The sequence below is a fragment of the Dermacentor andersoni genome, chromosome 1 (assembly GCF_023375885.2).
Source record: "Dermacentor andersoni chromosome 1, qqDerAnde1_hic_scaffold, whole genome shotgun sequence".
In the NCBI taxonomy this organism is placed as follows: domain Eukaryota; kingdom Metazoa; phylum Arthropoda; class Arachnida; order Ixodida; family Ixodidae; genus Dermacentor; species Dermacentor andersoni.
In genome coordinates, this window is record NC_092814.1 from 203,514,186 (window position 1) to 203,538,774 (window position 24,589).

The 24,589-nt window shown below is 49.2% G+C and overlaps 1 protein-coding gene across 1 annotated transcript; it reads left to right on the forward strand.

The window, feature by feature from the left end:
- Nucleotides 1-12,012: 12,012 nt before the first annotated feature.
- On the forward strand, nt 12,013-14,151 carry LOC126546917 (probable ATP-dependent RNA helicase DDX43). The gene has a single exon (XM_050194635.2). The coding sequence runs from the start codon at nt 12,096-12,098 to the stop codon at nt 13,815-13,817; it is 1,722 nt and encodes a 573-aa protein (XP_050050592.2). The 5' UTR covers nt 12,013-12,095; the 3' UTR covers nt 13,818-14,151.
- Nucleotides 14,152-24,589: the final 10,438 nt, after the last annotated feature.

A 24,589-nucleotide genomic window follows, 5' to 3' on the forward strand; every position in this document is an offset into this window, starting at 1 on the left:
GTTTTCAACAAAGCCGATTACGATTCACGCACATCCCGTCATTCTGCAGGCAGCCCACGTCCGGTACGAAACACACACACACACACACACACACATATATATATATATATATATATATGTACTGGGATGCGCCGAGGCAGCCGACGAAGACGTCAGGGCGCCTATACTCGGAAGTCGCACTATTCGCGGCGCCGCTCGCGCGTGACTTTTGTCTTCCTCCCGGTGCATGCGCGTCGGTTTCGTGAGAATATTCTGCCGACATCCGTCGGCTCGCGCATGCCTGAACGGCTGACAGGCATCGTTCCTAAGCTCCTGCGCACGCTGAATTGTCGTCTCGGGACCCACTGAAACCGGTGGAGACACGCAAGTGTCAGGTGCCGTTGCTATTTTGGCTATCCCTCTTAAAGCGACACTAAAAAGAAACACGTACTGTTTAGTTTAGACTAATAAGATATCCTTCACAAACGCTATTTTTTTTTTTTTTAATTTCGCAATCATTGGTTTACTACTAGAGGAGAAAATGAAGGTTAAAGTTCGGATTCTATAGTATTTCGGGCCGAAACCCTAGCGCTAGTACGTCAACGTGACGTCACAAATGTCAAAGTATTTAGTCGTTGTTGGGCCAGTGTGTCTTAGTAGAAATTCTCGCAGCTGCACAGACCTGAAATACGCCTCACCATCCCAGGAATCATGAAGAAAGCCAACATGCCGTCGTTTGGCCTTAAGCAGGCCACATTAGAACTTTTACATGAGGTGCACAGTGGCCGCGTACACGTTTACATCGATGGTTCAGTCACATCTGCAAGCACAGCTGCCGCTGTGGTGATACCAAGAAGATCCGTCAAAATACAGCTAAAGACGTCACATGTGTCATCAACGACAGCTGCTGAACTGGTAGCCCTGCGTGCGGCTCTTCATTTCATTAAGGAGGAACCACCCCATGCATGGTCAGTCTTCTGTTTTTCCAAGGCAGCCCTACAGAGTGTACTCTCAGCACTGCGCAATGGATCACATGAGCAGCTCGTCGCAGAGATCAGAGAAGTCCACCATCGACTAGTTGACGAAGGACACGATATAATATATCAGTGGTTGCCTAGTCACTGTGGCATACATGGCAATGATCGAGCAGACGCAGCTGCCCGATCTGCCCATGACGGCGTCAACTGCGTTGCCATTCCTCTTTCGAGAGCCGACGCAGCGAAAAAACTTTCCGCCCTTGGGCGTGACCTGACATTAGCCCAATGGAATTCATCCGATTTCACAAGTGCACGCCTCCATAACCTGGACCCTAATTTACAGCTCCATATTCCGCCCGAGCTTCCACGACGTGACTGCACCCTTCTTGTCCGTCTATGGCTTGGAGTAGCATTTTCAAATGCCTACTCTTTCCTTATCGGAATGTCCAACAGCCCACTGTGTGACTTCTGCGGGTGCAACGAAACAATCGAGCATCTTCTTTGTCAGTGCTCTCGTTTTAACCCACAAAGAGCAGTCCTCTCAGCCACCTTAGACAAACTTGACAAGCGCCCAATGACAGAAAACAAGATCCTTGGAACCTGGCCTACGCGAACATCAGCGCGATCCGCTATGAAGGCGCTTCTGCGATACTTGAAAGACACGGGACTTTCTGACAAATTGTGACTGTACACTGTGTGACGTAGGACTGTACGTTGACACTGCGTAAGACTAGGAACGCCTTTGCGGGCTGCGTGACAGGGCCCACAGAAATAGTTCGTGTGTAGGTGCGTGTGTGTGTTTAGGTTCTTTTTTCATTTATTTTTATCTTTCTTTCTTTCTCACCTATTGCATCCCCTTGCCCCTCCCCCAGTACAGGGTAGCCAACCGGAGATAATCTCTGGTTAACCTCCCTGTCCTTCCTCTGCCTTTCTCTCTCTCTCTCAGCTTCCTAAGTTCAATTTCTGGCTCCTCTAGAGTACAACGCAGTCCACCTTTGCCGATAAAGAAAAAAAATAATAATTAGACCCGTGTAGATGCCGTCAAAATCCGTGACGTCACGGCGAACTAGTGCGGAGCGGCGTCGCCGCCCATTTTTCGTTTTTGTATCTTTCCTGGCTATGCCCGGTCACATTTCACGGTGACAGTGGCTTTTTTGGTATTGTAGAAGCGTAATTTAGTAATACCGCTAAAACCATTATTTTTTCTTTAGTGTCCCTCTAAATTTGGCCTACTTCCTTACCTTTCTGTCCGTTAGTGCGTAAAATTGCGCCTAAAATGTCCAGTACTTCGACACCGATGTTCCTCTCTCTCTCTTCGTTCAACACAATGTCTCCGAAGCATCACTAAAAATCTTTTTTAAAGTAAGCCCCTTGTCTCGGGAAAACAGCATCTTCGTTTGGAAATTGAAGCGTGAACTCGTTAAGGAAGCCACGAAACCGCATTTTCGCACTGAAACTCATTTCAACATATTCGTCATTGATCGAGTGAAGGCACTCTGAAATTTTTAGCCAATTTATAAGTTGTGTACGTTAAAAACATTTCTTTTTTTTTCATTTTATTTATCAACCTTCGCTTATACTCACAGCCGCTGACGGCGCGAACCGTGAGGCACTCCGCGCTTAATCTGCTGCCGTGGCTACCGAGTTTCGTTTACTCGGATGTGTCTAACGAGTTACTGCTCGTCGTTCACTCGACATAAGATGCAAACAGTACTTCTCTGATAACCCGCGCCAACTTATCAGCTACAAATCAAACTCACAAAAACAGTGCTCAGTGCGACCGGAGGAATTCGACGATGATGAAAGGCCGGGTGTTGACACCACATAGAATGCTTCCCACACTTCTGCGCGCTACAAAAGGCCACAAAAGCGCTGCTGCGATATTTGAAAGATACCGGATTGAGTCAGCGTCTGTGATCCGGACTGAGTGACCGACTGATATCCCCAGTGGACTTTCTCTTCTTTTAATCTTTCCGTCCCCCTTTCCATATCCCCAGTGTAGGGTAGCCAACCGGGCTCAGTCCTGTTTAACCTCCCTACCTTTCATTTATCATTTTCTCTCTCTCTCTCTCTCTCTGCGCGCTCACTGTACAGTGTAAAATATAGCTTGTTTCGAAACCATTCGAGACATGACTAAACTCTAGAAAAGCACTTCTTGCGTCCTCTGAACTAGTTCAGCCACTATCGAGAAATAGCCCTCACGCAAACTAAGTGGACGCACCCTTTGCGCATTTTGTACATGCATAAAAAACTCAGAAGTTTGTTTTAATTTGATTAATTTTGAAAAGAAGTTGAATAAGCTCATTCTGCGAATATGAATGCAGGTATCTTTTTTGTTCGTGGGAATGTCGTTATTTTGTGGGTAATAACTGCGGTTTTCCGTACATCGAAATCGGCTATCTGGTGTGTGGCTGTGTAGGGCGCACTGCGGACTCTACGTGGAAACGCACGGCGTATAGGGTATTATTTGTACGACGCAAATATACGTATAGAGCAGGCTTCCCCGACGTATAGGCCAAGTGCAGAGGGTCCCCTCTCTATTACACAGGGTGTTCAAAATTAAGCTATATGGTTTTCTTAAATTTAGGCGCTGGGAGGCACGCCAAGACCACTTGTGGAAATAATTTATGTGGCCAGGGGGACACAAAGTGAGATTATAATTATCGCTGTCAGCAGTCCAATTAACTAAAATTGAATAATTAACTTTTTGTTGACTGCAGTAAGTGGGTATATGCTTGCATTGAATAGTTAGAGGCAGTCGTGTTTCTACGCAGTATCAGTTGGAAGAACTCAAGCCTGACTGTGCTCCGAGCTATCAGACTCCAAATTTTAATTGTCGTTCGCTTGATTACGCATGCAAGAGAGTTAGGATCGGCACAGAGCTCTTTCCTGATGTGACGTGGCTGTTGCGTGCGGCGTTTAGTCTGACAACGGGGTGGAGGCATAGGCAAAGATGATAACTGTTCCCTTTCCCCTCTCGGCTGGCAAAATAAAAAAATCGAAGAACCCGGAACCACTGTCGTAACACGCGACCGCGCAGCCTGTAACGATGGCGGCAGTTGTCATGCAGAGATAATGGCGCGAGCGGAGAAGCCGGAGGGCAGTGCGCGTGTGTAATGGTGATCAGACGAGCGGGCATGGTCCTTGCCTGGGCTGCGCAAACAAAGTGACCGCTGATTTCGAAGTACTGTAAGCTTCATTGAAATCAAGAGCAACAAGTGCACGGCACACCGCGCTGTCATATCTTGATTTCGCCAGCCGAGAGGGGAAAGGGAACAGTTATCATCTTTGCCTATGCCTGATGCGTGCGTGCGTGCGTGTGCGTGCGTGCGTGTGTGTGTGTGCGTGCGTGCGTGCGTGTGTGTGTGCGCGCGTGCGTGCGCGTGTGCGTGCGTGCGTGTGTGTGTTTGTTTGTGTGTCTTTCTCACTGTTATCTTCTTTCCCTTTTCCTGGTGGATCTTGAAAAGTGTCTAGCAGAATCCTTAGAGAAAAAAGAAAGAAAAATACACGCACAATTCTGAGTTAACTCTAAGTGCAGCTAATTGTAACCTGATACTCATGACAGGAATAATTATACGCACGCATTCGCTCCCGTGTTCTATTCTCGCCCATGTGTCGTATTGCCGTAGGTGACGCGTTAATTGGTGAGCTACATATGGTTTTTGACTCCACAAGCTGCACATCAGCACGGCGATCGCTGCTGGCGGTGGAAGAAGCTTCCATCCGAAAATATGGCTCGCCAATTTTGGATCATTCACATCGAGTCTGTGGGATTGCGAATATCTTGCCGCATGGGCTTCTAGTTATTTCGCTGCTTTGTAAAACTATACCATCTTGTAGACCATACGATATTGTTGTCACTGCGGCTGTGCGCGTGGTGGTCATCATAGGGCCTGCAGAAGCGCGTGCGATTTCCGTCGTCCATGCCAGTGCCTTCCTTTCAGACCATCCGCATCCGCATCCACTAAACAGAAATGACATACTCGCACGTATTGTGCGACACGGAGGCAGAGCCCCTCTTCGTACGTAGCCTGTACAGCCACCTGTATACAGAGCTGGCCACACTTCTGCTGCAGCTGAGCGTCTTGAGATGTGTGCTCGTCGCCGCTCTCTATTTGTAGACTGCGTATGCGCATCCCATCCTCGTTTCTTCGACGACGGCAGTGGGTATATGTATCTGGAGCGCTGCCTGAATTGGCGATGCGCGCGCGCGACGCCAGCGTTCTGCAAGCGCGGGAGTCGTGCGTTAAACCGAGGAAATGCCGCAGACACTCGCGTCTTGTCGGCTCGGTCCCTCCGCGCTCCCGACACAAAGCCCGAGGCGAGCCCAACGAAGAGACCGCTTGCATAACCGAGCGGGAAAGAGGCGCCACCGCGGGCGACCGCTGTGGCGTGCACACATGCACACATGGCGCGCGCGAGCGCGTACGCACATTCCGGTCTGCGCCCATGCGGCGGCGCTGGTTCACCGCGGCAAATCCCGGAGACGAGACGTGCTGCACGGTGGCCCGGTGTACACAAGCGGTAACTCGAGCTGCTGACCCCGTTTCGGCCGGCTCAGGTGTGTCGAACGCGCCGGGATCACAACGACCGGGTTTTCGATGGCGGCTACCGCCGCTGCTGCATACCGCATGCTGGGGGTTGCTGGGCGCCGGAGGCTGAGAACAGGAGTGACGGGAGATCATAGCTATACGTGCCGAGTGGGTAAGGATCCCACAGAGAGGGGGGATCGGAGATCTCCGGAGCGAAAGGCAAACAGATCCTTGGCGATGGAGTTGATTGTTTCCTCGGTTGGTCGTGTCGTGTTGTCGCTCCGGAATTACTCCCGACTAACTGATACTGCGTAGATGTTGCGTGTGTCGACGACTGATGGTTTCCAACGTTTTGAAACAACACTTGGGCTATGAGGAGCGCTGTTATGAGGGCTGGTCTCTGGATTACGGGAGGGGAAGTGGGGGGAGGGGAAGTGGGGGGGGGGGGGGGGGGGGGCTCCTCTTTAACGCGACTGAGCAAGAATATCGATGCACAGGCGCTTTAATTTGACATTCCACCTCTGTCGAAGGCGGCCGTTGCAGTGACTAATCGAAATCGCGACCTAGCGCTTGATCAACGACGGGTTACAGTCGCTGAGCCACAGCGGGGGGTTTGCCGGCGATCTTCTGTAAAGTACAGTAAAGGTTAATGCTGCGTGCCGCAAAATGTAAACAACGTTTCTACCCGCTGCTCCTTTATATACACATGGGAACGAATAATTCGTTTTGCTCGGCATCCACTGCACTGAATTCGATAAAGTTTGCTTCACATAAGAAAATTTTTAATCCAATGACTTTATTACATTATTATTGAAAAATAAACAAATAGAAAAACTAAAGCACCAAGCTTGCGATTTTAACTCAATAGAGCTTCGTCGTAAAACCTGCATTGGGACAGTGTGTAACATTTGCGCCTTTGTCGTGCGACTGAAGCGCATTCGCAAAGCCACGAAGAAACGTCATACTCGGCAGGCGCGTATTCGCTATTGGAGCGTATTCGCTTTTGGAGCCCGCCCTCGCGGTCGAGGGCGGGCTCCAAAACAACCGGAAGTGGACGATGTGACGTCGCATCGTGACGCAGAGCCAGTGAAGGCGGAGCTTAGCCCCGATCGCTCGGCGAACGAGTTGAGGAGGAAAATCATGGCTAGGGAGGAGGGTAACTTGTAATCGCTTGTAGCTCCATTAATACGTAACGCTTCACTTAAATTGTGGTGCGAATGTTCTACTTAAGCTGTACCCTACGCGTTTACAAAATTTGTCCGAACCGTTTCAGGGGCCCTTTAAAATTATTTTCGAATTTGCAGGACAATTATACTGTCACGTGGTGGTGACGTTGAAGAAAGAACACAGTAACAATACTGTGAACAAGAAAACTAACTTTTATTGGGCGAACCTGTGCCCACAAAACAGGCTACACTTATAGCGCAACGATAGCGGCGAACACGCTCGGCGATCGTCGAAAATCTGATCAGCGGGTCAAGCGCGTCGGCTTTTATAGAGCAGTCGTCGAATGTTCCAGACTAATCGTTTGGACCCGCGTGCTTTCCACAAAGTTCTACACCATTTGCGCTACGCGATGAAATCAGATAACACAAGGTTCGGCGACAACAGACAGCCGGGTAGAAGCATCGATAACTTTCCAGAAACGTCGGATACATGCAGGCGCGTCCCGCGCTGTGCGATTGCATTTGTTAAGCGGCGAAACGTGGTCGCCCGATAAAGATAAGTACACGTATCAATACCCCCCTCTTAAAAAGCATCGACCCGATGCTGCAAACAAACGAAGGTAATAAACAAAAGCACTCGTAGCAAAGAAAAGAACAAAATGACGAAGTTCGTCAACGTCCGTAAAAGGGTTTAAGGCGCACCACGTGGACCACTTCAGATCGTGCGCGGCGCCGCTGTGAATGCGAAATGCCGTCTGGCACGACCTCATAGTCCAGAGCGCCAATACGTCGGATGACCTTGTAGGGTCCGAAATAGCGTCGGAGTAGTTTCTCACTGAGTCCTCGTCGGCGTATCGGGGTCCAAACCCAAACACGGTCGCCGGGCTGGTACTCAACAAAGCGTCGTCGGAGGTTGTAGTGTCGGCTGTCGGTCCTCTGTTGGTTCTTGATCCGTAGGCGGGCGAGCTGTCGGGCTTCTTCGGCTCGCTGGAGATAGCTAGCGACGTCAACATTCTCTTCGTCAGTGACGTGGGGCAGCATGGCGTCGAGCGTCGTCGTCGGGTTCCTGCCCTAAACCAGCTTAAACGGCGTGATCTGTGTTGTTTCTTGCACCGCCGTGTTGTAAGCGAATGTTACGTACGGCAGGACGGCATCCCAGGTCTTGTGTTCGACGTCGACGTACATCGCTAGCATGTCGGCGAGGGTCTTATTCAGCCGCTCCGTAAGACCATTCGTCTGCGGGTGGTAGGCCGTGGTTCTCCTGTGCCTTGTCTGACTGTATTTCAGAATGGCTTGGGTGAGCTCCGCTGTAAAGGCCGTTCCTCTGTCGGTGATGAGGACTTCTGGGGCGCCATGTCGAAGCACGATGTTTTCGACAAAGAATTTCGCCACTTCGGCTGCGCTACCTTTCGGCAGTGCTTTAGTTTCAGCGAAGCGGGTGAGGTAGTCTGTCGCCACGACGATCCACTTATTTCCGGTTGTTGACGTCGGAAAGGGTCCCAGCAAGTCCATCCCGATCTGCTGGAATGGTCGGCAAGGAGGCTCGATTGGCTGTAGCAATCCGGCTGGCCTTGTCGGCGGTGTCTTGCGTCGCTGACAGTCTCGGCATGTTCTGACATAACGGGCGACGTCGGCGGTCAGGCGCGGCCAATAATACTTTTCTTGTATCCTCGATAGTGTCCGGGAAAAACCGAGGTGTCCAGCGGTCGGATCGTCATGTAGGGCGTGCAATACTTCTGGACGAAGTCCTGACGGGACAACAAGAAGGTAGTTGGCGCGGACTGGTGAAAAGTTCTTCTTCACGAGGAGATTGTTTTGAAGCGTGAAGGAAGATAATCCGCGCTTAAATGCCCTGGGGACAACGTCGGTGTGCCCTTCCAAATATTCCACCAGGCCTTTTAGCTCCGGGTCTGCCCGTTGCTGTTCAGCGAAGTCTTCCGCGCTTATCATGCCAAGGAAGGCGTCATCTTCGTCATCTTGCGGCGGCGGGTCAATGGGGGCGCGTGATAGGCAATCGGCATCGGAGTGTTTTCGTCCTGACTTGTAGGTTACAGTGATGTCGTATTCTTGTAGTCTGAGGCTCCACCGTGCCAGTCGTCCTGAAGGATCCTTTATACTCGCTAGCCAACACAACGCGTGATGGTCACTGACGACTTTGAATGGCCTGCCATAAAGATAAGGGCGAAATTTAGCTGTAGCCCAAACGATGGCGAGGCATTCCTTTTCGGTTGTAGAATAGTTGCCTTCCGCTTTTGACAGCGACCGGCTAGCGTAAGCTATCACCTGTTCGACTCCGTTTCTCCTCTGGACTAGAACGGCACCGAGGCCTAGGCTACTGGCGTCAGTATGGATTTCTGTATCGGCGTACTCGTCGAAGTGCGCAAGTACCGGCGGCGACTGCATGCGTCGTTTGAGTTCTTCAAATGCGTCGGCCTGCGGCGTTTCCCACTTGAACTCAACATCACATTTAGTTAGACGTGTCAACGGCTCGGCGATGCGTGAAAAGTCCTTGACAAAGCGCCTGTAGTAGGCACACATGCCAAGGAATCTACGCACTGCCTTCTTGTCGGTGGGCTGCGGGAACTTTGCGATGGCAGCTGTTTTCTGGGGGTCGGGGCGTACTCCGGATTTACTGATGACGTGGCCTAGGAACAGAAGCTCGTCGTAAGCGAAGCGGCATTTTTCTGGCTTCAGAGTGAGCCCTGATGACTTGATGGCCTCTAGTACTGTGGCAAGCCGCCTAAGGTGATCGTCGAAATTTCCGGCGAATACAACGACGTCATCCAAGTAAACGAGACAGGTCTGCCATTTCAATCCCGCTAAAACCGTGTCCATCACGCGCTGGAACGTTGCAGGCGCCGAGCACAGTCCAAATGGCATAACCTTGAACTCGTAGAGGCCGTCTGGGGTGATGAAGGCGGTCTTTTCGCGATCTCTTTCGTCGACTTCTATTTGCCAATAGCCAGACTTGAGGTCCATCGAGGAGAAGTACTTAGCGTTGCAGAGCCGATCCAATGCGTCGTCTATCCGTGGAAGGGGGTATACGTCCTTCTTCGTGATCTTGTTCAGACGACGATAATCGACGCAGAAACGTAGGGTTCCGTCCTTTTTCTTCACCAGGACAACAGGGGATGCCCATGGGCTTTTCGACGGCTGGATGATGTCGTCGCGCAGCATTTCGTCGACTTGTTCTCTTATAGCTTCGCGTTCTCGCGGCGAAACTCGGTAAGGGCTTTGGCGGAGTGGTCGAGCGTACTCCTCCTTGCGCACGACACTTGTAAAGGTGCACAGGAAGCCGCTACGGAACAGGTCCCACGTAGTCAAGGTCGACTCCCTGTTCTCAAACCACGTTCTGGCGGCGTCTTCTAAGGCGAAGTAGACATGCCGCAGCTTGTCGTCGGAGTCCCAGTTGTTGAATGTCGCGATTCGCTCGTAGGTCTCCAGCCAAGATTCCGGGTCTTCAGTCGCTGCTCCATAGAAGGTCGGTGGGTCCCGGGGTTGTTGTAGGATAACGGGGGACGCTGGGGCAGCCATTGAGGTTGTCTTGACCACGATCTTCTTTGTCGCCTCAGGTAGAAGTCCGTGCTCTGGGGGCAGGCCTTGCAGTCTGCGGCTAGCACGCTGGTCTTGGGCGGTGTCGGTTTTGTCCTCGGGCTTCGGGCTTGGATCGCGGCTTTGCGGGGGCGTTCGGTACATGAACGCACAAGCACCTCCACCAGATGTCACGTGGTGGTGACGTTGAAGAAAGAACACAGTAGCAATACTGTGAACAAGAAAACTAACTTTTATTGGGCGAACCTGTGCCCACAAAACAGGCTACACTTATAGCGCAACGATAGCGGCGAACACGCTCGGCGATCGTCGAAAATCTGATCAGCGGGTCAAGCGCGTCGGCTTTTATAGAGCAGTCGTCGAATGTTCCAGACTAATCGTTTGGACCCGCGTGCTTTCCACAAAGTTCTACACCATTTGCGCTACGCGATGAAATCAGATAACACAAGGTTCGGCGACAACAGACAGCCGGGTAGAAGCATCGATAACTTTCCAGAAACGTCGGATACATGCAGGCGCGTCCCGCGCTGTGCGATTGCATTTGTTAAGCGGCGAAACGTGGTCGCCCGATAAAGATAAGTACACGTATCAATACTATCAGACCCGTGTCAGGGACGTCTCGGGGTCATAAATATTCCATTACCTTGACATGGTCAAAAAATTGGCTGTGGTTTAGCTCTGGTTAAACCTGGTTGAATTGCGAAAGCAAAGTTTCCTGGACACGTTCAACCTCTTTCTCTCATTCTTCCTACCTTGCTTAGCTTTCGCCTTGGAATTTAACTGTTCGGAAGCAGTAGAGCAACTAGATTCAGATATAGACTCTTCGTCGGTAACTTCCATGGCGAGACTGATCAACCAACGCGTAGCGCACCGCTATATATCCCAGTGAAGCCGCCACGGAGCGAGCGCAAGGCGAGGAGGTCGTCATATCAACGGAGAGAGCTGACCTCACACCACCTGCTAAGCGCCGCGCCGGCTCTGTGGGAGCCACGGCATACGCGACGAGCGGTTACACCTGGCGTAGTTCTCGCAATAAAAATCGCCAGAACTGCCCTTTAAGACTGCTTACGTGTGGGAATGCGAAATCATCCTACAGTTTTGTAGACCTCGGAACGTCGTGAACGCGCTCATGAACGCACGCACTAGGCACACCTTCAGTCAGCCAGAACCGTGGAGCCGTGCCCGTCTCGTAACACGAACGCACAGATCCGATTTCCACCTAGGCAGAAAAGTACCAAATTTCCTTTTCATTTAGTCATTCATTCACTTTGTTCACAGGGATCATCCACCTGAGGAATTTGACGTCAATTCATATATTTTTGAAGTGTTTTTTACTCTTTCGCCTAATGCCAACGGTCATGCCAACGCCGACGGATTTTCGCGTAATGCGGCATATAATGCTTTCGCAACTATAAGTGTGCATATTGATATTATTTGACATAAAAATACCGCCACTCATTGGCCCGGCCTGCGGTGATTCGAGCCTCGCAGATGAGCTTCTGCTAATCTTGCCGCTCACTCTTCCGCCGTGGAAGCTTTCACATCTTATACCAACTTCTAAAGACGCAATAGCGAAGACCCGTAGCACCTTACTGCACAAGCTCATGGTTACAGATGACAGCTTTATGAGTTTGAGTATTTTATTTTTTGCGCGTCGCCCGCCACGATTAGCAGACGACAGGCGCCGCCCAGCACGGTTCTCTCTGCTGACTGCAGCGCTATTTTTGCGTCATAATGCGGAGAAGAGGTGAACTACGCTCCAGACGTACGTGTCGGTCGGAACACCTACCTCTCTAGCAACTATAGCCAGGTCTGCCTATTCGTCAGTTTGTTCATGGATCACCGTGCAATTTTCAACACGTCATTCGCTATATGTCATAGGTATAGCCATGCCTCGGACTGCAACTAGCACTACAGCGAAACACCATGTTGTTTCAACCGGTAAGACGTACGTTCCTTCAGTTTCGCGGACGATTTTGGAGACCCGGCTTGATGACGGCGGGAGCAAATGCGACAGAAGACTTGATAAAAAGTTTACTTACGTGAACGCAGATACTGAGCCGCCGGCAGCAGCGCTCAAAGTTGTCCCAAACGCTAGAAAATGTGATGACAATGCTCGAAAGCACCAAGATTTCAGCTGTTCACGGATCCAGGTCAGAAGAGACAGTGACGATGGTGGCTGCCGTGGTTTGTCTCTCCTTGACAGGGCCAAGCTGTTTGCCAATATCGACGAAGCAAAGAATGGGCAATGGGCCTCCCTTCCAAGAATCAAGAAAAACTTCTGCACTGAAGATTACCATGATGCACACATGTCTGCGGATATGGTAGAAGTTTTCAGACTTGCCTACAACATAACTGTGAATCACTGCATGGCGTCGCGAAAGCCCTCAACCCCAGATGTAGCAACGAATCCCACAACAACATTTGAGCAGGCGTTTGCCAACTACCCGATAATCCTTAAAGAAATTGACAAAAATCATTTGGAGAAGCCATCGAGGATTCAGTGCCAGGCCTGGCCCATTCTACTGCAAGGCCAAGACCTCATCGGTATCGCACAAAGAGGTGAAACAGGAACGATCCTGGCGTTCCTCTTACCAGCCATGGTACACATTGACAGTCAGATTCTTCCAAGGGAGAAGAGGAAAGGTCCTTCATGCTTAATCATGGCTCCTACGCTTGAGATCTCGCAGAATATTGAGCGAGAATTCAAGAAATACAACTACCGAGGGTTTAAGTGTGTGTGCGTTAGCGGAGGGGGAAATCGACGAGAACTGACGGCAGCGAAGTCAAGCGTGGAGATTGTCATCGCAACACCTGATCGCCTACACAATATGGCCTCAAGAAAGATAATCGACTTTACTTACGTCACGTTTGTCATACTCCACAAAGCAGATCGCATGTTAGACACGGACTTTAAATTGAACATCCAGGAGCTTATGCTAAAAATACGACCGGACCGGCAGGTAGTCGTAACAGGTACCACCTTGTCAGAAGGCGTGCGTCGCTTCGCCCAGCAGCACATGGCCAACCCCTTCGAGGTGGTAGTCGGCCCCCTCCACTTTTCCTCTGTGCACAGTGTGATCCATAAAGTCGTCTTGTGTGACGAGAGTGAAAAGCCGGAGCATCTTACAGATTTTCTTCAATACTGCCTTCATCCAGGCGACAAGACAGTCGTTTTCTTGCGTAAAAGGGACAGGGTAGAACGCCTGACGGGTGACTTGGTTCTGGGTGGCATTAAATGCGACTGCATCCACGAATGCTTGGAGGCTTGTGACCGGCAGCGAGCACTCAATGACTTTCGGAGAGGCACAGTGCCAATCTTGATCGCTACCGACCTTGAATCTCAAGCGTTGGACGTCGAAGATCTGACGCATGTCTTCAACTACGACTCTCCTCTAAACGTAGAAAAATATGTCTATCGAGTAGGCCGCGCAGGTCACGCTGGGCGTCGCGGTTTCTCCGTTACGCTCGTAACCCGTCAGGACTGGATGCAGGCTCGTGATCTGATTGACGTTTTGGAAGAGGCCAACCAATATGTCCCCCAGGAGCTGTACGCCATGGCTGACCATTTCGACGCATGGAAAAAGCGATGTGCATTTCGGTCGGTTTAAGAGCGCTTGCGACATAACGTGTTCATCAGCATCACCTGCAACAGCGGCCACTTGTAACGCAGTTGATATACGGTTTCTGTCAACGCAGTTGATGTATAGTAGATAAGTATTTCTGTACGGCATGCTCTGGACGGGTTGCCTTTTACTGCAATAAATAACCTACAAGCAACAAAATGTGTCATAGAGAACTCCGACACTGACGGTCGCGCCCATGTCTAGCCAGGCACGTAGGAAAGATTTTCTTTTTTTTTCGGAGGGTGCCCAAGCCTCCAGTGTATGTTCTGAACAAATGCTTTCCCGGACACACACGCGCACAAGTACATATATATATATATATATACACACACACGAACGGGTGGATGTGTGATTTTCCCTTTATTAACATAATAAAGTGTGGATTTGCATCTCGCTCATGCGCAGTGGCTTCGATGCTATTTCTTTGGAGCCCGAAACGCTTGGGGCCTCTATTCTAAAACTATCTATTATGGCACAAATGGCGTCTGGCTGATCATACGGGGTCATAAAATTTTCGCTGCGCTTGTTCGAAAAAGGATTTTGCGCTCACCGCTGCACTGTTCTTGCGCAAATTTTGCAGAAAGATCGCATTTTGGAGTCTATGTCGTTTAGTATAACACTTGGCACAGTTACTTGCCCGTTCTTTAAGGAAAAGTGCCAATTTGCCTGCGCTTATGGGGATGCGAGCTGCTGCTGCGACGGCGCAAGCATAAACTTGTGTCGCTGCCTGCCGTCAGCTGCACAAAGCAGCGTTTCAGGGAGGGTAGTCGCCTGTTCATTCCTCCACGAGTCCAGTGAAAGCGCGCTGTCGCGCGTCTTTGTGGATGTAAACCGCTATTCCTCGCGAGGCGCGGCAGGCGCAGTTAAGGCGCATAGCCGCGTATACGCGAGCTTGCGCGTGTCCGCAAGCGTGCGTGTGGTCTGTGCTTAAAACCAGGGTTCAATAATTATTTGTAACGCTTCTATATAAACCAGAAACGTTAAAATTTTACAAAATTTTGCACTTAGGATGACGCTCCTTCCTTCTAAGTAGGTAAGTGTAGTTTCTGAAACGCAGAGGGGCATTGGGAAACGTAGCTGATAACGCTAGCGTGACACTCTCGAACACTTGATCAAGAATTTTTGTTTTGTTTTGTAGAAGCTGCATTTGATGAACAAGCATTTAAAACGCTCGAACACGTGGCGTAGAGTACCCTTTATGTTCACAAAATTTGACCTTTATTGTAGTTACTATGTCAGAGCAGCCGCCTGTCTTACGCCGCTATAGTAAAACGTATTAACGACACCCCGAACCACTTGTATACGTGATTTATTGAAAAATGCGCATTTAACCCACGCATTTGAAACGCTGCGTAGACATTAACCGTTACGTGCCCGTTACTTCCCCTAAATATCAACAAGGTGCCTTCTGTTCACCGAGGACAGCGGAGAAACAAACTACGAGCCTCGTATATGACGCACAAAAATAGGGAAAGAAATGGTTCAGTAGTTATTTTCAATGCTCCTACTGAAAGGATAAACGTGGAAGTTTCGCAATTAATTAAACGTAAGGGTGTCCCCATTTTAGCAGAATGTGATGTTCGTATCTTCTGCTGTTGTTTTACGAATTTGGAAGACATTTCAAAACGCGCCAGTATGACACACCCTGAAATGCTTGAATAAGTAACTTTCTACAAATGTTGCAATGAACCTACAAAGATTAAAAGCATATCGCTCGTCACTGAGAGCATGCTTCCTACTTCATGTAAATATAAACATCGCGCCTCAACTTCGCTTACCGAAGAAATTGAGGAAATGCAGCCGAATGTTTTGTATGACGTACAAAAATTGGGAGAAGGCTAGGGTTTTCAACAATTATTTTCAAAGGACAAAAGTAACAAACAGTTCAAACATTTGGTGTACGTCAGCCAAAAAGTGGCCCCATATCCTCAAAATATGAAATTTCTGCTGTGCTTGTTTCTTCCACGGAACATCTACTAGGGCGCTATAACGTAAGAATATTCCAAACTTTTCTGTTCCAATTCTGCAATCAGCCCTCCGCGATTGGTCAAAAATTTTTTTGGACCACCCCCACTTCACCTGTCTGTCACGCGGCGTCACGAAAACTGCGTTAGCTCCCCATCTGATAGGACGTGTACACATTAATTATGCATGATTTGACCGAAGAAAAGAAAAATGGTTATTTCTGATTCGACGCCTCTTCGCCATAGCCCTCGGCTATTGGTCAAAAGTTTTCGGGCTGCACCCACTTCACCTGCCTGTCACGCGACATCACAAAACTGCAAAAACTCAGGCGTCAAAGTGACGTGTATGCGTGGTTACGATCGGCCTGCGGGGGCTGACGATCTTCGGAGAAGCGGCCACCAAACCCTTCGCAGCCCGCTGCGACGACTCGCTTTGTAAAGACGACAATGCGCCTCCTCGTACAGCCCGACGGCGCCGGCCTGTCTAATCACGTTCGGCGGGCCGAGTATTGTTAGTTGATTCGCTACCACCTTCACGGTTTGCTTGGAGCAAGAGAACTCTTGGAAGGGGATGTTTTGCGGTGCTTTCCCAAGGGCCCCAGAGGTCGTCACAGACAGTGGACAAACGCGGCGGCTACTGACTGCGGGGTCAGCTCTGGGATCAAGAGGCGCCCGCTCGGGTCAAGACCTCTGTCTACGTGAACCCTTCCCCTCAAAGGCGGGTCGACTTCGATGACTGTGGAAGCTCCCATTGGTCGAAGGTTGAACGGCAGTCCCTCACCTAGGGATCTAGGGAGGACAGAGTGTTTTTAAGCAGCCGTTTCCAGCTCTTCAGTGTGCATTCTCTTTCAGTCATGCTGGACTGATGAACGTAACATTCTCCACCCTTCATGTAGATATTGTAAATCAATCCCATTTTCCTCGTTCTCGATGAGAACAAGTCCCTCCCTTCAACAACGTCCTCAGCGTGAATGAGTTGGACGACGGCATGGGCCAGCTACCATCTATTTCATGCCCGACCCCAACTCTTACAGCTTTAAAGATTCATTAATATGCCTAACAAAACTGAATTCCCTTCTGAACAGCCGCAGGCTGCCCCGTTCCGGAAGGAATAAAAGATGGCTGCCGCCGATCGCTCAGGCACTGGCTATTCGCACCTGCCGCCGGAGATCACGGGTTTATTTGCGTATAATAAAACTTTTTGCGTGGCCGTGTAACGTTTTCGAGCACTTTCGGCACGTTTACGACCTCGTTCTGCCAACTCTTCTTTGCTGGGGATCCGTTTTAACGTCATTCTTAGTTTCCGTTGCATGCCGCCGCGATTTTCGACCAGCCACAGCAAGCTAAGTAAGGGAGAGCGGACCAATCGCAGACGCCGGCACGGCCCTTTTCATCCGGTTAGCGATTTTCAGTACGTTGGCTCGGCCTCATCGAATCCCTCTTCACTTGAGCGTACGCCTCGGCTCTTGTCAGCCAATTACATAAAACAAGCCGCTCAGTGTAGGCAATGTCTTCGTTTTTCAAGCAAACAAAAGTGACCTTCTATGAACGAGGAGAGCGTTTAATTAGTCTGTTCTGGCAAACCTGCGGGTGACCGCCCGATGCTTGCGTCGGCGGTTACGCAAATTTGACGTAAGGAAATTGGAATAAAAACATATTGGAATAGTTTTACGTTATAGGGCCCCTAGTGTAATTAACTCGTACGTAGAAGCAGCATAAAATTTAAATGGACAGACTGTCAGAAGTGGCACATGTCTATTAAAAGAAATTGTCAACCTTGTAATAGTGTTGTAATGGTTCTGCACATTCGACATGGTCGTTTTTACCAACGTATCTAGGATAAGTCGTGATCACACACACACACACACACACACACACACACACACACACGCACACACACACACACACACACACACACGACAGTGATCTAGACAGTGATTCAAAAGTTCTGGTATTTAATAATCCAATGACCCTATACCGTAATGCGTGCAGTCGCTGCGCGCCGCTGATTATACTACTTTATCCGACCCCTCCACCCTCATTTGCGAATATGATTGGGCGGTCACAAAAACTGAGCATGTTGCAAGAAGCGCAAGCTTAACTTTATTTTACGGCGGGAACTTGGCCAGCGCCAGCCATCTCCGCAATGCGAGCGTGTATGGGGCATCCCACACGTCGTCCGCCACAGCGCGTCGCGGCGAAGCGCGAAAGACAATAATCTTCGCTGCCAAGCAGGGGACACGTTATAAACAAAAGCGTTACTTACGTGGCCACTGTAGTGAGAAAGAAAATTTGGCCTCGGCTGTTTTGTTGAATCTGCTAGCGTTCAAGCGAAAATGCACGGTTTCGATAGGGAGGGGTGGGGGGACAAATGGCATACTTTGCCCCTTCACTTTTGACAGTGCGTGGGCAAGTGTCTCCCCTGTCCCCCCCCCCCTCCGCTCCCCCCGGTAGTTACGCCTATGTGTAGTGCTCCTCCACAGAACTAGAAGAATAATTGGCCGGATATTTCTGTGCCGACCGTGCCCCCGTGGCACTTCGCAGTTCACTCCGAACTCGGTTGCTCTGCGTGGATCTAAAACGAAATTCCCCTGCTTGTATCGAGGGGGAAAATGAAGCCCTGAAACTGACACTAGGCTCTCTTGCCCAAATCAGAGCGACGAATTTAGCGATAATATGTAAACCACTAACACTCCTAGGACTATATCTAGTACACATAAATAGATTCACGGCCGACGCTGTAGCACAATTGGCACGTGTAGTGCATCACACGCGTAATGCGGAAGGTTGTGGGTTCGGCCCCGCCCACCAGCAACACGTTATCGTTTCGTCCTCTTCCATTTCCTCTTTGCCCCCCCCCCCCCCACTCATTATTTACTGCATTTCAATTTCAACCACAGCTAATTGCCCTATGCTCTCCTTGGCTTCATTGCCTCCTGGCTTTTATTCAATAACGCGAACCTTTCTAATCGTTCTGCGCCTACTTTCCCAGCGTTTAGGTATATTGGCACGGAACTACTAAGTATCGCCATCTCGCGGACTTGCGTGATGATGATCGCGTGACGTATTTACATGGGACAACTTTTCGATGGAGCCCGGCAGAGAACACTTGCGTGTTTAAAGAGCAAACAAGCGGTGCAATACAGAAAGTCCCGCGCAACTGTGCGCAAACATTCCTCGTCTGCGCCCGCTTTCACCCTATATTCCCCGTCCTCGTATTACCCGTGCGTCGGTATGCAGAAAACATCCACTGATTGTCGATTGTTTGCGCCGAAATAACTGGCTCTTGCTCTATATCCGCAGTACGACTTAGAGGAGGATGCTGGTAAATTAAAAAAAAGACAGTGTAAATACAGAATTAAATACGCTAAAACAGCACGACATGTACGGGACAGAAAAAGGACGACATCGTCCAATCAGCGCTGTGTAGCATATATGCTTTTTCTGTCCATATTGCCGTTCTCCTAGTTTCCTTTGCACCCGGAGAAAAACATGACTGGCTTAAGCCGAAGCAAATGACGGCGCCGTCGGCATGAGTTCCGCCAGTGATGTAAAAGCAAAACAACAGTAAGTGGAGGCAAGTTTCCAGAGTACGATCAGCGAGAAAAAGAAGTTTCACATTGGAGATAAAGCTTTTCCTGATTGAGATACTATCCCAAATTTATTAGTGCATGTGTATTGCGTTCTAGTTGATTAGATAACATTTTGCGTTCTGATTCACTTTTAGAAGTCGACCACTATACATATATTATCCCCGCCAGAAAATTGTCACAAAGCAGTTTATTATTTTCTTAAATTTACAGAGTGCATAATTCGCTCGTCCGCAAATGACGCATGAATCGAAAGAGGGATTACTCATCCATCCGGTCGCTTTTGCATTGTTTCTTCGCACGCGCGCAAGTTCGAGAGAGAGAGAGAGAGAGAGGAAGCGAGACGGGGGTGCAGTCACGTCTGTTTACCTCTGCTGCGAAGCACGACGAATGCTTCTCGTTTGTTTGCGTGCCTAAAATAGCACCTTGTCTCTGGGCGGTGCGAAGAACAAGAGTGTCACGGTAGAAGGAGAGAGGGAGAGACGACATCGATCTTCTGGAATATTTCAATAAACAGTGTTTTTAAGCGGCAAACGACACCTTTTGTTTGTAGCCACGTCACTAGCATTCAATCACCTGATCAGATTCCTATTTCTTGCTTCGGGCATTCCGCTGCACGTGATTATTGAAAGCGACGAAAATGTATATGTATGTATGTATGTATGTATGTATGTATGTATGTATGTATGTATGTATGTATGTATGTATGTATGTATGTATGTATGTATGTATGTATGTATGTATGTATGTATGTATGTAACTCATATCCGGCTACTTCAGGTGCATATTGCTTTAAGCGGCGGACGTTGTTTCACATTATCTCAGTTCAGTCAGCTAATTATTAAAATTTCGCTGTTAAAGTTTTCATTTAGTTCACATATGTTGTCATTGCGTAATTGAAGCTGGGCATTAGATAATGATGTCGCATCCAAGTTCTGAGTCTAGCGCCATGATTCAAGGCATGCCTTCCCCATAATGCACCTACGAAATATATTGACGTTGAAGTTATTATTTCCTTGGGGTGCACATCTTGCGCCCTGCTGGACAAATTGAACTAGACGTGGAAACGACCACGAAAATTCAAGAGGCCATGCTGTAGCGGTGTGCACAGCAAATGCATAACCTGCCCCAAAATATGATTGATCGATTGACACGTGAGCGACTGGGCACACCATCCGACCCAGATGTACAAACAAACAAACAAACAAACAAACAAACAAACAAACAAACAAACAAACAAATACGCAGATCCCACGCGCTGCGGGAATCGATGAGTAGCCAGATTGACAAACGTGTTTGCCTAAACTCGAAAGCAGTCAGCAATGTGACGAACGGGGTGGGCATGCCTATCTTCGGGATTAAGTTTCGTGGCTAGAGACACAGCAGTGACGTTACATACAGTAAAAAAAAAAAAAAAAAAAATCAAGGTTTTCGCAGACCATATAGACCTCAGACTCTGCCCAGGCGGCGCTGCGGAAAAACCCGTCACCAGCGCCCCCATCGCAGCCTTGGCGCAAACTGCGTAGTGCAAAAAGAACTGTCCGCAAGCGAAGGTGCATAGGCCACAATGGACCCTCCTCTTTCTGTTGTGTTGGGGCACGGTTTCCTAAAAATCAAGGAGCTGGAAAGCTTCTTCCGCTCATCCACGCTTCGGAAAGGGAGGAAGCTCAGCAGGGCGAAGTACGTGTACAATATAAAAGAAGTCTCAGGTGTTTTTTCGGCGTGCTGCAACTCGCAAGTACAGAGAGCATCAGATTTGTTTATAGACATATCAGCATAAAAATCAAAGCATTTCAAATTGGTTCGTAAATCCTTCCATAGCCTTTTTCAGGGCAGCAAACTGAAAACATTTTCCAAGGCAGCAAACAGCGTGCGAACACAACGAAAGTAAGCTTCCTACAGTGCCTGCGCGCCGCATCTTTCTGCCTCGCAGGAGCTACAGCATCGCTCAGTACCTTTCAACTTTTTGCAGACGCTTCAAGCAACACACGCGCACAAATAAATGTAAATAAACGGACATTTATTTTACACACGTGCGTTACGTCGCAATTGCTCATCCAGTGCTCCTACAGCAACTTTATTGCTCACATTTGAGAGACCCAGTCGAGCAGGCTCAGCACTTTGCGAAACGTGCTTGTTGTATCGGCGCAGGACATACAAAATACCGAAACTAGAAATGAGCTCGCGATACAAAGATGCTCTAGAACAGGATACGAACCAAAAGGTTTGGTTAAACCGATCTGTCAAATCTCTCCGTTCCACTTGTTGAGTCAAGCGGAGGCGGACGTCTGTTAACAGGTGGAAATATCAATCGCACATACGCAGGATGGTTCGCAACGTTTTTTCTGTTGCCAACGAAGTGGCGGCTGTAGATTCTTGCGTTTTCGCTTGGTTGCTACGGTCTTCTGTCAGGGCTACACAGCACAACTACAGGAGAACAATATTATCACTTTCTCATGCGAGACGCTGTGTTGTGAGGAATGCAAGTAATTCGATTACCCGGCCAACACGTTGAACGGCCCGTATCCAGCGCTCTCGTCTTTCCCCTTCATACGATCGCGATGGAAATCGGTAAAACTGGGGCCGAATCTTATAACGGTTCGGAATACGAACCGTTCGCTTCGCCGCTTACGTCACTAGATGTGTCACTCCCAAGCCGGTGGTGGAAGAAGGGGAGGACGCGACCAATAGATGAGAGGGTGCCACCTCTGAAGTGTACGTCATTATATGACGAGTTAATCGAGGAATTGCAGAATGTTTCTGCTTGTTAAATAAATGTAAAATATAAATTAAATATTATACGCCAAATTCTGAAGTATAAACTTGTGGTGCCGGGCGTTTACGCAATGCAGAAGTAATTTATTAATGTCATTCTTTTTCATTCTCAGCCCACAGGCGGTATCGCAAGCGTAAATGAGTTGGCAGAGCGCAGCGCTATGTCGTCTGCTACCAGGAGCTCGCACGATGCACGCAACAGGAACGCACTGCCAGCACTTCTCAAGTAGCTAGCGCGGTAAAACCATGAACTGGTTCTTAGGGACACATTTACTAGCCGACTATATCAATTTTCCTTCATTTTTCGCCCTTCGTCATTGGTTCGGACATGACTCGCTCGCCGCCGCGCTGCCGCTATCCCTGCGATCTGCCCCACGGCGCGTGGCGTGATAGAAGCAATGGAACTTGAAATCGAACATTACAGTATACGGGCCATGCATTGCCTGCGCGAAGTCAAATCGAAGAGTGTGGTGCTGACGGTGCGCGCTGTGCCGTGAAATTGATGAACAAAGTGCGGCACTCCCGAACTACAGAAAAAAAGGGCGGCCAAATAAGAGATCTCCACAATATCTTCCCTTCCTGACTGCATAGTTTTATCAGCCGAACGAAGGAAGCGCTGAGCCAGCCTAGGTTGAACCCTTCTGACTGCTGAACGGCGATCTGCAAGCTATTCACTCTGGTGATAGCACTAGAAATTCGATCTCACCATGCAAATATCTCCTTGGCATTGGCTTTGAAGCTGAGGTCACGGGAAAGTTGACCCAGCCCTTCAACAAGCCAACACAGTAACTGCGAGAGCAACTTTGTGAACAGTGTCGGCAGCAGAGATAGGCCATTCCGATGAATGCTTCACGTCTGACCGACCTCTGGGAGCTGCAGGCCGGTGGCGATTAACCGCAGCGCGCAATGTTCCTTCCTCTGCGTGGAATGGCCACTCGTACGCTTGCACTCGAGCCTCCTCCATATGATAGCGTAGCCTGCAAAAGGTCTACTTAGAAAGCCAGCAAGGGTGGTGCAAACTCATTATCCGTCACTTCTTCGAACGCGTATCGCACTTCCAGCCGTGGTCGACACCGAAAGAGCAACGCCAAGCAGACGATGAAGGCAAGTAATAGCCTCCGAAGCAACCAACGCAAGCGCGCGCGACGCCCGCGTGTCTCCGGGGTCGCGCGACCGGCGCGCGCGGCCAGAGTCGCAAGCCCACAGCCAAGCCACAGCAACGGAACCCAAAGCGGACTACCCCTTCACCGGTTCCTACGACTGGTTCGCTTTGAAGATGATTGACAGATGCGTGACGTATTCAAAAATTGCGATACCGCCCCGCTGCCTCTGACGACCTGTGACGTAATCAAAATTTTGGCCAATCAGGTGAGGCCAAAGGAACGGTTCCCCAACCGAACCGTTATAAGATTCGGCCCCTGAACGTTGTTATTGAGTCCTTCACGTTCATGGCAATTTACAACACAACAGTAGCGTCGATTGCGGCGTTTCTTCGTAGCGTGCGGATCTATCGAGGTTGCCGTCGTTTTCGCTATCAGTCTGACGAATGAGCCAGCAAGCGCTTTATGGCAGTTCGGCGGCGCGTCCGACTAGCGGAGAAATTCATAGCTCTCTGTACGGGTGTTAAATGCGCAAAACGCTCGCAATATGGACCAAAATCTAGTTAAATCGTTGTTTCGCAGCTGCTAGCCACATAGGCAACTTAGCAAGGGAGTCGGGCTTCGCACTACATAGGCGGCTATGGCACTACTCAATTACTGCCTCTTCGCACCGGCAGGTGGCGCTACGCGTCCTGCGTCTGACGTCTATTAAGGTGGCTAACTCTGGTAACAAAGCCCCATTTACAAGAGTGAATAAAATATCTGAAAGATAGCACACTTTGTTTTAATTTAAATAGAGTTTCCTCACTGTGAACTACAGGTGAATGAAGTACGAATACTGGATGTAGACCAAGAAGGTCCTTTGTGGCCGTGCAAACTCTTGCAGATTAGTTGCAGATTAGTGCAGAACCTGCTCGATGGTGCGAGGCAACATGGCCTCTTTGTGATATGGTGCGCAGTCGAGTATCGTGACTCCAACTCGAAGCGAGCAGAGCTTTGCGATTTTATGCGCCATGATATTTAAGTATTCTCGTGATTGTCGCAAATTATGCACAAGATTGTCTTTATCATTCCATAGTAATAAGTTATCTTGATACTTAAAAACCTCGCAACGCTGTGTAAAAAAAAAAAAAAAATAAATCTCCCCACCAAAGTCTGGCCACTAGCACTTATACAATTTAACTTAACTAAGTTAAGTTGTGTTCCTACTTTCTCTATGAGGCTAACGATTGTCAGTATCAGAATAAAGATGTGCAAAATCTGCCTCAGGAACTCTTCAAATGATTGTCATTTAGTGGGCAATTCCAGTAATTAACAATCAGCTGTTC

Bases quoted from the DNA above. Each gene is read 5' to 3' on its own strand.
- LOC126546917 (XM_050194635.2), top strand. From the start codon at position 12,096: ATGCCTCGGACTGCAACTAGCACTACAGCGAAACACCATGTTGTTTCA.